General features: G+C 51.9%; 8 protein-coding genes across 8 annotated transcripts; 6 read left to right on the forward strand and 2 right to left on the reverse strand.

Annotated features, from left to right (window-relative positions):
- Nucleotides 1–48: 48 nt before the first annotated feature.
- LOC119568771 lies at nucleotides 49–1,190 on the forward strand (the record flags this gene model as incomplete). Its single annotated transcript, XM_037917216.1, has 2 exons — nucleotides 49–268; nucleotides 445–1,190. Coding segments are annotated over 2 exons (966 nt in total), but the record flags the coding sequence as incomplete, so codon positions are not given.
- Nucleotides 1,191–1,353: 163 nt separating this feature from the next.
- On the forward strand, nucleotides 1,354–2,457 carry LOC119568772 (1-acyl-sn-glycerol-3-phosphate acyltransferase beta-like). The gene is made up of 2 exons (XM_037917217.1): nucleotides 1,354–1,426; nucleotides 1,757–2,457. Exons 1-2 carry the CDS (start codon nucleotides 1,354–1,356, stop codon nucleotides 2,455–2,457), a joined length of 774 nt encoding a protein of 257 aa, XP_037773145.1.
- A 2,282-nt stretch (nucleotides 2,458–4,739) lies between these two features.
- On the forward strand, nucleotides 4,740–5,795 carry LOC119568774 (pyrophosphate--fructose 6-phosphate 1-phosphotransferase-like). Its single transcript, XM_037917218.1, has one exon. It carries the CDS (start codon nucleotides 4,740–4,742, stop codon nucleotides 5,793–5,795), a length of 1,056 nt encoding a protein of 351 aa, XP_037773146.1.
- Nucleotides 5,796–5,918: 123 nt separating this feature from the next.
- LOC119568775 (fumarylacetoacetate hydrolase domain-containing protein 2-like) lies at nucleotides 5,919–6,761 on the reverse strand. Its single transcript, XM_037917219.1, has one exon. It carries the CDS (start codon nucleotides 6,759–6,761, stop codon nucleotides 5,919–5,921), a length of 843 nt encoding a protein of 280 aa, XP_037773147.1.
- A 1,219-nt stretch (nucleotides 6,762–7,980) lies between these two features.
- Nucleotides 7,981–8,877, reverse strand: LOC119568776 (maltose-6'-phosphate glucosidase MalH-like). Its single transcript, XM_037917220.1, has one exon. It carries the CDS (start codon nucleotides 8,875–8,877, stop codon nucleotides 7,981–7,983), a length of 897 nt encoding a protein of 298 aa, XP_037773148.1.
- Nucleotides 8,878–9,809: 932 nt separating this feature from the next.
- Nucleotides 9,810–10,721, forward strand: LOC119568777 (energy-coupling factor transporter ATP-binding protein EcfA1-like). Its single transcript, XM_037917222.1, has one exon. The coding sequence runs from the start codon at nucleotides 9,810–9,812 to the stop codon at nucleotides 10,719–10,721; it is 912 nt and encodes a 303-aa protein (XP_037773150.1).
- Nucleotides 10,722–10,746: 25 nt separating this feature from the next.
- LOC119568778 (energy-coupling factor transporter ATP-binding protein EcfA2-like) lies at nucleotides 10,747–11,580 on the forward strand. The gene has a single exon (XM_037917223.1). The coding sequence runs from the start codon at nucleotides 10,747–10,749 to the stop codon at nucleotides 11,578–11,580; it is 834 nt and encodes a 277-aa protein (XP_037773151.1).
- Nucleotides 11,577–12,134, forward strand: LOC119568779 (energy-coupling factor transporter transmembrane protein EcfT-like; the record flags this gene model as incomplete). The annotated part of the gene is made up of 1 exon (XM_037917224.1): nucleotides 11,577–12,134. A coding segment is annotated over exon 1 (558 nt), but the record flags the coding sequence as incomplete, so codon positions are not given.
- Nucleotides 12,135–12,153: the final 19 nt, after the last annotated feature.

Consider the following 12,153-nt stretch of genomic DNA (forward strand, 5'->3'; position numbering starts at 1 on the left):
AAGAGGATGACGAACTGATTGCTACGCCGTGCTGCTCCTCATCGAGAGCGGGCAGGGCGCGGAAGCAGCTTTGTCCATAACGATTTTCGAGCGGGCAACATCATCTACAACGAGTCCAAGCCGCAGCCATTCGCTGTCATCGATCCAGGGCCAGAATTTACGCATCCATACCTATGCTTGGCCTATTCGCTTCTGCTGGAAGAGGTGCACGGCGCAAATGATCCAGCCGATCTTCGGCGTGGCTATGGTGACGTGTCTCCCATTGATGGTGCTGCCCTCCATGCGGCGCTTTTTTACGTTCGCTTTTGCTGCTGCCGCGCTGGGGCAAAGCGGAACAACCCTATGCAAAGCCACTCCATGTTCTCTTCCAACGGGAGAAAGCATGGCTGAAAAATAACTTTAGCTAAATCTAACAGACAACCTATGGAATCTCTTATTCAACAGATTCACGATGCTCCCATCGAACTGTGATTGCCACCGCTGGCGCAGGTTCCAGCGCGTTGAGTCACCTTTTGAGTGTTGCTGGTGCCAGCCGTACGCTACTAGAGTCGATTGTTCCCTACAGCCAAGCCGCCTTTGACGATTTTCTGGGCAAGCCACCTAAGCAGTACGTTTCGGATGATGCCGCGCGGCTGTTGGCCGGACGCGCCTATACTCGTGCCAGTCAGCTTGAACGCGGCGATTTTCCTCTTGTGGGCCTAAGCTGCACCGCAACCATCGTCACGGATCGTCATAAGAAGGGCGAACATCGCGGTTTCGTCGCCACATGGCAGCCCCATCAGCTAAACACGTATTCGATTGTGCTCAAAAAGGGCGAGCGAAATCGGGCCGAGGAAGAAGCGATTTACAGCTTGATCATGATCAACGCTTTGGCTACGGCTTGTGGCTTGTCGGCGCAGATCCCCCTGCCGCTGCACGGTGATGAAGTGGTGGAGGCAACGCGTTACGATTTTGCCGTCGTAACCCAGCAGCTGCATGACCAAGCAATCCCCTTCTTTGCGCTACACGACAACGGACGAATCCGAACAACGGACGTCTGCCCCCAGACCATTCTCTCCGGCTCTTTTAATCCGCTTCATGCTGGTCATCTTGGGATGGCGCATGCCGCATCTCAACTGCTTGACCGCCCGGTCGCGTTTGAGCTTTCGGCCTTTAATGTAGACAAACCGCCCATCCCCCCGAGGTGGTGATGAAACGCATTGCCCAATTTGCTGGCCGCCACCCTATCTACGTGAGCAATGCCCAACCTATGTGCAGAAATCGCGCCTTTATCCGGGTGCCACATTTATTATCGGCTACGATACCGCAATCCGCCTTTTTGCGACCAAATATTATGATGATAACCAGCAAGAGATGGAGGTGGCCATGGATGAAGTAGCCGAACGCGGCTGCTCCTTCTTGGTCGCGGGGCGTGTCGACGACTCTGGTACTTACCGAAGCCTAGCCGACGTGATGATTCCGGCGCGATACGAGCCTCTATTTCAGGAAATTCCCGAAACCCATTTCCGGATGGATATTTCATCTTCCAAGATTCGAGCGCAACGAAATTCGTAGAATCGTACCCAAACGCCTACAGATTTCTAGGGGCCGAGAGTCAATTTTTTGTGGATTTTCTGCGTTCTATTTGGGGATTAAGAGCTGAGGCCAGATCGTCTGTATGATAGAATGGCGGTCATGCGACAACTACTTGCAGTACTTCGGTTAGCAGCCATCTGTGTCATTCTATTCTGCGGAACAATTCTGGTTTTACTTGTAGGGCTTGTGCCACTGCGAACGGCATCGGGTGGACGATTGGCCACTGTGCCCGTGGGCTGGATGGCGCGAGCCTTTTTGTGGGCCTTCAACGTGCGCTTGGAGTGCCCCAACCGTGACAAGATCCAAGCCCACGAAGGCATGATCATCTGTAATCATCTCTCCTATGCAGATGTGGCCGCTGTACTGGCCGTAACGCCTGTCCGCTTTTTGAGCACGGCTGGCGTACGCCGGATTCCCATCATTGGATGGCTCGCCATCGCAATTGAGACGATTTTTGTTAATCGCAATAAGCAGGAATCGAGGAAAAAGGCCCGCCACGAAATTGCGCAAAAGCTGAATAAACAGATCTCACCACCCGTGCTGATCTTCCCTGAGGGTGGGACTGGGCCAGGGACATGGCTGCTGCCCTTCCGCCACGGTGCCTTTGCCATCGCCATGGAGAGCGGTGTCTCCATTCTGCCATGTGCGCTCGTCTACGAACCGCTCTCGGCTTTTCACTACTTCCAACGAAACGATACGCTTCTCAAGGCGGTTTGGCGATTGGCCATGCAGCCTAGCGTCAAACGCATCATCTTAGAACCGCTGACGCCGCTCGATTCCGTCGATTATGACGATCCCGAACGCTTTGCCCACGAAGCCGAGCAGATCCTGGCGGGGTCCCTTGGCCTAGAGATCGGGATTGACCGAGAGCGGTTTGTGTAAAAACAAGTCGTCAAGATATCAATTTATTGAGCAGAGGATCATTTCGAAATAAAATCCACCATTTTGCAGCTGAGGATAGCTACTCTGTTTCGCGAGTCTCTCTTTGATTTTTCGTGGGTATCCCTTAAGCCACGATCATACAAAGCGATAGCGCTTGATTCGTTGACAAATCTTTGAGCGTAGACGATGCACTATCAATCAATGTTTGTCTGTAAATGTTCGAGTTCGATGCAATTAGAGCGACTCTACAACGCCTGCTATAGCTTCCAAAATACTGTCGAAGGTAGGCTGTTCTTGATAGTAGAGGGCTGATGTTCCTTCATATGCCTGCATATACAGGTGCCGTGTCTCCAATGAGCTCAGCGAAAAGGCTTCATTTGTTGCAATCATCGGGTTGTCTGCCGAACGAAAGCGTTTTTTCTTATGGGCGTGATAATCTGCTGTGCCAATAAAATTCTGGACAGCCTCTGTCTGTAGCAAACAGTAGATATCGTAATAGTGGCGCATAAAATTAATCGGAAATGAACCACTTTCCTGCTGTTGACGATATTTAGTGGATATGGTCTGAAGCTTTTCTACAAACGTGTAGCCAGGATGATAACAGGCAACTCCTTTTGCGCGATTATCAATAGTATCCACCTTATCCGCGGCGTAGTCGTAGGCCCATGAACTAATATCCGTTGGCATATTCGGGATAACATTATCGAACCCCACCTCCAATAGAATTCCTTCTTTGATGCCAACTAGCGTTTCAGATTGAGGTGAATAGTGTAGCCGAATTCCACCACTGCGATATTGTCTGTCGTCAAATGCGTGATCGCGAATCACACCCAGAACGCCATTGATCTGAATTATCTGCACCAGCCAGTCATAAAATCGACCACGGCTTTCTACATGGCTACGCTTTGAATGATTCTTCCCAGTCTTTACGTCTAACTCATCCGGTGGCTCTATGCGAATATCTATATCTTCCGAAAAACGGTTGATGATTCTAAAGCCTTTGGAGAGAGAGGTTCCTCCTTTTAGCTCAAAACGTAGACCTAACTGCTGAAGACCATACAAACAGTGCATAATCCAATAATCCTTTTCCACGAGCGCCGGAACGATCGAGTGTTTTTCGCTTACAATATGAATCAGATCAGTGAAATCAGGGTGGTTATGCAGATAATCAATTGCCATAATAGAGCGACTCATCTTCGAGCATATCAGCAAAAAACTTCTTTGCTGATACATTTCCAAACTTAAGAACTGCATCTTTTAATGCCTCTAATTCAAAAGAATGGATTCTTTCCTTTATTTCTTTAAGTAGAACATTTTGATCTTCGGCAAGGTGCCCAACATTGTTCACTAGATCTACTAACAAGAATTCGCGGTTCAGAGCCAAAGGGAAAAAGGACTTCTTGCGAAAGTCGAACACACGGTTTCCAAGCAAAATTTTGCCATGCCGTTTGTGATTATAGACAATTGATTGGTTATAAAGCTGGGAGGCACCGATACCAAGCGTATTATATAGATTGGGTGATATGATGAGAAAGCGATCGTCATTTAAAAATGCTCTAACCAAAACTTTTTCGTCTGGTGGCGCATAGCCGAAAGCTGTCGCCTTAGGATAATGGTAAAGACCTTGCGATAGCTTTACCAGCGTACCATCATCAACTAGCTGCCTTAGATGACGGTCAATTGCATTTGACCATCTTGCCAATCTCTTGCGTTGATAGACTTGCCCTGGTTGTAATTTCTCTTTTAACTCTAGTATTTTTTTCCATAACAATTTTTACAAAATACGCATATAGCTGTGAGCCTGATGGGAAACTAACCGGTGAACGTTTAAACAGGGTGGTTTTATAGAGTAGCTCTATCTAACTATTACTTGTTCGGAGGCAGCCCATTCTATAGTACGCAGTTTCCACGCTTGCTGAAACGGTTTGCGATCAACCTGCAATATCAATGTGCATGAATTTTACATTCGATTTCATGCGCGTGCAAATTCCACTCCCAATATTCATATTGAGCAAACTGCGTAAGTCTGATTATCTATGTTATAATCGCAGTCGTTCAGATACATTCCTTTGTTTTGCTTTACTCACACAAGAAGGGTCCAAGGATGTACCCCGTTATGCTGAATTATCTGTTTAGTCCCATTTTGTTTAAGTCAACGCAGACATCGGTACCTTGGTTTTAGCTCCCTGAGAAACGTTTCCCCACGAAAATTTCCGTGCTTCAATGAATCTCGCCAAGGGTCAGATTGTCTTGTGCAAACCCTGGAAAGGAGATTCTCTTCAATGAAAATTGGTATATTGACGGGCGGCGGTGACGTCCCCGGTCTAAACCCCTGTATCAAGGCCGTTGTGCATCGATGCATTGACGACGGACACGAAATTGTAGGCCTACGTCGTGGCTGGGCTGGCTTGCTCAACATCAACCGCGATGATCCCGACACGGTGGACCAATATACGATTCCGCTGGATAAAGCTCGCGTCCGTACCGTGGATCGCACCGGCGGTACCTTCCTTCACACAAGCCGCACCAATCCAGGCAAGGTACGCCCCAATGACGTTCCCGAGTTCCTCAAGGATCCCAACCATCCCGAGGCAGAAGCCGCTGATCAGAGCCTGCGCGACTTCACTCCCCACGTTCTGAAGAACCTAGAGTTCCTTGGCATTGATCGCCTAATTCCGATTGGCGGTGACGATACGCTAAGCTACGGTGAGCGCATTCACAGTGATGGGTTCCCCGTGGTGGCGATTCCGAAGACCATGGATAACGACGTCTACGGCACGGATTACTGTATCGGCTTTAGCACGGCGGTCACGCGTAGCGTCCAGTTTATCCACAACTTGCGGACGAGCGCAGGCTCCCATGAGCGCATCTGCGTGGTTGAGCTTTTCGGTCGCAACAGCGGCGAGACGAGCCTAATCTCGTCCTACCTTGCGGGCGTGGATCGAGCCATCATCTCAGAGGTGCCGTTCGATCCGGAGAAGCTGGCTAGGCTGGTGGTGGATGATAAGGCACGCAACCCGAGCAACTACGCCATGGTAACGATTTCAGAAGGCGCGCACATGGTTGATGGAAAGGTGGTTGAATTCGGTGAGGCAGATGCATACGGCCATCGCAAGCTGGGCGGGATCGGTCAGATCACCGAGGAAGCGCTCCGCGACATTACCGGCCAGAACACCATCTACCAAAAGGTAGCCTACCTCATGCGTTCGGGCGCGCCAGATGCCTTGGATCTAATGGTAGCGGTTAACTTTGCCAATGCCGCAATGGATCTAGTCCACGATGGCGAGAGTGGGCGCATGGTTGCTCTGCGCAACGGTCAGTACACCCACATCCCATGAGCGACGTCACCAGCGGCATCAAGCGGGTTGACGTGGACGAACTTTACGATGCTGATAACTATTTGCCGAAAGTTCGCCACGCACTTGGTAAGCCCATGTTTTTGTACTAAACTTCCCGTAGTATTACGACCACGTTCGGCCAGAGGGGTCAGCGCACTTTACAGCTAGTGCTGGTCCCATCTGGTCAATCTCCAGCCGGATTACCTCGCCATCCTGCACCGGCTTCAGACCGAAGTGATGGGTTCCGGTTGAAACAACGTCGCCCGGCTCTAACGTCAGCACTTTGGTTACTTCCACCAGCAGTTCTGGAATGTGGCGGTCCATGTCCTTTGTGGAAATGTCGTGGCGTAGATCATCCTCAACCCATAGCCGCACATCCAAATTATTCGCATTTGCAATCTCATCCCGAGTGACCAGCAGCGGTCCCATTGGCCCAAACGTGTGCCAAGATTTACCCAAGAAGAAGCCGCCCGGAAGCCCGCGTGCCGAAACATCCATAAACTGGGTATAGCCAAAGACGTGATCCAGCGCCTCCTCTTCGGAAAGGTGGCTTGCTCGCTTGCCGATAACCAGTGCCAGCTCTGGTTCGAAGTGGAAGAAGGTCGCGTCGGTGGCCGGTAGCGTAACGGTTCCTTCGTGGCCGATGACCGAATTTGGCGATTTGAGGAACGCGTTAAATGCACCCCGTTCCGGCTTCTGCGGCTCAAGATAGTTACCCGCCAAGCAGACCAGCTGACCGGGCCTCGGCAACGGCGCGCAGCAGGTTACGTCGGTTAAAGCTACGCCAGATGCAGCGTCTGCCGCATCTTGAATGCGTGACTCAAGCGTTGCCCAGTCTTCGATGATCATGCGCATCATCTCTTGGGGCGAATGGTAGCCCAAATCCGCAACCGCAGCCGAGGCATCTAGCACCTGTTCGCCAGTCCAAACGCCAAGCTTGTAATCATCAAATAGCAATAGTCTCATCATTTTCTCCTTTGGTTTTCTGAGTAATTTTAAGTATCGGTCTCAATCAAATAGATCTGCCGCCCATTGCCGCCGTGGGGTGAATCAATGGTTATCAGCCGTCCATCAGCGCTCGAACGAGGATGTAGATCGCAGCGCCACTCACCATCGTACTGATCCGGCGTGTGAAACGAGCCCAACTCGACTCGCTCTCCCCGAACCACATTATACAGATAAAGCTCCTGCATGCGGTCCTCCGTCTGCCCACCGTAGCAGTCGTTAAGAATCCACTCGTTTCCAGCCAAATAAGTGCAGTGACCGTTTAGTTTCATGATATCCTTGCCGATGACGTCCACCTGCTCTTCGGCAATATCAACGTCTTGATAGAGATAAAACGCCGATTCGTGGGAGGGATGCCACGACCACGCCAGGATCGTCTCTGGATCGCGCCAGATAAAGTGGGATGTTTTCCCGAAATCATCGACGACGCGAATGTCGGAGCCATCGGCCGCCGCGGTCATCATGCGGGTGTGGAAGCCACCTTCGCCAAAGCGCCAGCGGTGCAGGAAGATAAAGCGTGAGCCATCCGTATTGAAGAGCAAGTGATTGAAGTAGTGCTTGGCTTGGCTAATATCACCATGACGATACGGAATCGCGGCCACCTCTGCAATCGTGATGAGGTGAGCGGCCTCCCCCGTCGCAAGATCTACCCCATAGATTCCCGTATCCGCAGGCGCTAACACATCCTGATTAGGATCCGGAATGCCGGCGTATCCGTAGCCTGGCCGCATATGGTTGATGCGACGAAAGTCAGTGCCGATGGCGGTCTGACCGTTCGGAGAGATCGTATAAATCGGATAGTCAACTGTCCGTTTGATGCCAGAGTGGACATCCAAAATATGGCAAACAAACCGATCGTCTTGGCGAGCATTCCAAATGATTTCACTCGACAAGCCAGGAATCCACTGAAGCATAGAGCCCTGTTGCCAGCACCATGCCTTTGTGCTGCCTAGCTCAATCCAGCGATCACCATGTGCAGATCAATCATACCGATAGTGATTTGGTCATCGGGCTGCGGCGAGCGGTGCTCAAAGTCAACTTCCATGCCGAGCACGTAGCGGTTGGATGGATCAAACTGGAGCTTGTCGTAATAGCCGAACCAGTGATGTTTGGGCCCAGAGGTAATTGGGCGAATCGTTGTCACGATGTTCCTCTTTTTGATGTGTAGGGTGGGGCAACTTTATCGCCAGCATTCTGGCAGAACTTCTTTCTCGTGCTCCAGCAGCTCTTTTAAGATCGCATCAGCATCGGCAATCGAATTGACCAGCGGATCCGTCAACATGGCTCGGCGCAGCAGACCATAATCACATTTGGCGACAGCCTCCGCTGTTAATTCATGGGTGTCGAGCACGACCTCCTGCATGCCGCGGATGCCGCGGGGCATTTCGCCCACTGGGCGCGGCACGGGGCCATTCATATCCACATCGCAGAGCAGCTCGAGAAAAGCGTCATCACTCATATTGGTCACGGCCCCTCGGTTGGGCGAGTTGACGTAAAATGGTTGCCCAAGATTGCCCACCATATTCTCGATGATATCGGTGGCGTGGTCCGGTCCCATAACCTCCATAAATTGACCAATCGGTACCTTGCGGGTGACAAAATCATCGACTTGATTCCACATAGCTTCGTGACGGTCGTAACGGGCTTCCGTCTCCCAAATCTTCAGGGGCGGCACAATTTCTTCCAGCACGCCGTGACCTTGATAGAAGCTGACGTACTCTTTGGTATGAGAGACGCAAACGGGCACATAGCCAAAGGCTTCGTAGAGCTGATGGGCGATGGCATTGTTGAAGATGGCCTTGGCACCCACGTCGCCGCCGGTATCTTCCGTCGCTGCCTGCTCTCGGATCGATTCGGCTATTTTGGGCATAACATTCTCGCCATCAAACTCGGCCTTGAGCATCCATGTGAAGTGGTTAACGCCCGCGATGCGCATGTCAAAACGGCTGTCGATATCGGGCGTATAGCTCTCCTGATCGGTGACAACTCCTGCGCGCACGGCATAGCGCTTCTTGACATGCGGCATATGCAGACTGTCGCAAAGGGCAAAGCTTTTTAATTCGGGAGCGAAGCGCATCAGCCCCATACCGTGAACGGTGGATGGATTGATGTAGTTGATGACCCAAGCGTTGGGCAGAGCCGCTGAATATCTTTGGCGCACTCCAAGATCAGCGGGAACTCACGCATGGCTCGGAAAATACCGCCCGGCCCAATCGTGTCTCCAGAGCACATGCGCACACCGTACTTCTCGGAGATGACGCAATCAATGCCGCGGTACTTTACCGTCTCCCGAGCAAAGCTTAGCACCACAAAGTCTGCCCCAGGGAGCACATCTTTCCAGTCATTTGCCGATTCGATCTTGAGCTTAACGCCGTTGTCCGCAACGACCATTTCCGCCAAGGTCGTCATCTGCGAGAGCCGATGATCATCTGTATCAACAAGAGCAAGGGTACCGCCGTTTAGGTGAGGGGAATGGACCATCTGCCAGATGGCTTGCCGTCCAAAGAAAAGGCTGCCTGAGCCAATCACGACGACTTTGGGGGATTGAACGCTTTGGTTACTCATGATTTCTCCACTGGTTTTTATTGGTTTTCTATTGCTCAGGCTGAGGGTAGACATGTGTCATTCCCGAGCAGTCGGGAATCCATTGCTGCGCCAACCTGTGGATTCCTGCCGCAGTTTATCCTCACGGAGGTAGGAGCAGGAATGACAAATCGATGTTCGAACTGTCTATTATCAACCTTACCAATACAGCTTTATTGATTTTCTACTTTCAGTGCACACCGATCCCATTTCGTTCCAAATCTGGAAAGTAGGGAACATAAGGATAGGCGCGGCCTCTACTGCTGGATAAATAGGCCGAAATAATCCATGTAGTTTACCACGTCATAATCGATACGCTTAATGAGGTAAAATTTACCGTAGTGAATTGCGCCATCGGTAGAACTATGCTACTGTTTGACCTGCTTCTTCAGCACTGATTTTCCCTAAAGAACAGCATCGTTTTTCATGACACCAATCATTCGGTTAGAGGACGTCCACTACACCTATAATAGCGACAGCAACAACCCCGTCAAAGCGGTGGATGGCGTGTCGCTGAATATTGAACAGGGCGAATATGTAGTGATTCTTGGGCATAACGGCTCTGGCAAGTCGACGCTGGCTAAGCTGCTCAATGGACTGCTGTTGCCCACGGAAGGCGATGTGTGGGTCCGCGATTGGAACACGAAAGAACGGGCAAATCTGCGCTCGATCCGCTCCACGGTTGGCATGGTATTCCAGACGCCAGATAACCAGATCGTCGCCACGATTGTGGAAGAGGATGTTGCCTTCGGACCGGAAAACTTAGGCATTCCCCACGACGGTATCGTTGAGCGTGTCGATAGCTCGCTTCAACTTGTGGATATGGCCGAGTTTCGCCATCGTGCGCCCCATTTGCTTTCGGGCGGGCAGAAGCAGCGCATCTGCATCGCTGGCGTGCTAGCCATGCAGCCCGACGTGCTGGTTCTGGATGAATCAACGGCTATGCTTGATCCGCAAGGGCGCAAAGAAGTTTTGGAGATTGCGCAGCGCCTCAACCAGAATGAGGGCAAGACCATCATTGCGATTACTCATTACATGGAAGAAGCAGTCTGGGCCGATCGATTGGTTGTGATGGAGGGCGGCAGGATCGCAATGGCAGGGACGCCGCGGGAAATTTTTGCCCAAGCCGAGCGACTGCGTGAGTTGCAGATCGATGTCCCCCAAATCACCAAACTGGCCCATGCGCTCCACGCCAAAGATGCCAGCTTTCCACGCGATGTTTTGACTGTTCAGGATTTTGTTGCGGCTTTGAGCCAACGTCCCACGAAGGAGCGGTCTTCTAGAGCGGAAGGGCAGGTTGTGCAGGCGAGCACTTCCAGACAACGAGCCGATCATTGAGCTGCAATCAATCGCACACAACTACATGCACAATACCCCGCTAGAAGTGCAAGCAATTTCCAACGTTTCGCTGGACGTGCGGCAGGGCGAAATTCTGGGCGTTATTGGCCATACGGGGTCGGGTAAATCGACCATCATTCAGCATCTGAACGCTTTGCTGCGCCCCCACGAAGGCCACGCCCTTATCTTCGGCAATGATACCGCCAATCCCAAGACAGATGTGTTGGCGATTCGGCGGCGGGTTGGTCTTGTCTTTCAGCAGCCCGAGGCACAACTTTTCGAACAGTACGTTGGTGATGACATTGCCTACGGGCCGCGCAACCTCAAGCTGGATAAGTCGACCGTTCGCGAGCGGGTTCGCAAGGCCATGGCCGCGGTTGGGCTGGGCTTTGATGAGTTCAAGGATCGCATCACCTTTAGCCTCAGCGGCGGCCAGATGCGCCGTGTTGCTGTTGCTGGCGTGCTTGCGCTCGAGCCAGAAGTGCTGGTGCTGGATGAACCAACCGCTGGGCTGGACCCGCAGGGGCGCATTCAGCTGATCGACCACATCCTCAAACTTCATCGCGAAGAGGGGATGACGCTGGTGATCATCTCCCACAACATGGAAGAGTTGGCCCAGCTCTGTCATCGCATCTGCGTGATTGAGAACGGCACGGTGGCTATGATCGAAACACCGGACGTTATCTTTGGTCAGCCGGAAAAACTGCGAGAAATGGGCTTAGGAATCCCACCGGTGACCGATGCGGTTTATCAGCTCCTGGGCGATGCTGGGAGCAAAAATAGCGCGCTGACAGTTGACCAAGCGGCTGAACTGCTGCTCGGCGTGTTCGGTGATTCAACTGAAGGGGCCGCAGCATGAACGAATTCGATCTGCTGCGCAACGTCACCATCGGTCAATATATCCCAACCGGATCGTGGATTCATCGGCTGGATCCGCGGGCAAAGCTGGTGGCGGCAACCTTCATCATCTTGGCAACCACATTCGCCAGCTCTATGCTTCAGGTCATCATTGCCAACGTGGTGATATTGCTGATCTGCTTTGCCTCAAAAGTGCCGTTCGGTTATCTGTTGCGCGGTCTGCGACTTGCCCTGCCCATCCTGATTCTGATCTTTGTGCTGCAAATTGTCTTTCGCGGGTGGGATGAGCCAGCCGGACGCATCTATTTTGAGTGGGGTTGGATTCGGTTGACGCGCTTTAGTCTGCAGCTGATGGCGGTCGGCATTTTACGCGTGGTCGGTCTTCTCTTTATCGCCAGCCTGATCACCATGACAAGCACGACCACCGAGTTGACCCACGGCGTGGAAATGCTGCTCAGTCCGTTGCGCCGCTTCAAGGTTCCTTCCCAGAGCTGCGCTAATCCTCAGATTGCGTTGCGTTTTGTGCAACTTGCCGAGAGTGGAGCGCATATGAAAGCCCAGCGTCCCGCTGGCG

The sequence above is a fragment of the Penaeus monodon genome, unplaced genomic scaffold, assembly GCF_015228065.2.
Source record: "Penaeus monodon isolate SGIC_2016 unplaced genomic scaffold, NSTDA_Pmon_1 PmonScaffold_10736, whole genome shotgun sequence".
NCBI classification, from domain to species: Eukaryota; Metazoa; Arthropoda; class Malacostraca; order Decapoda; family Penaeidae; genus Penaeus; species Penaeus monodon.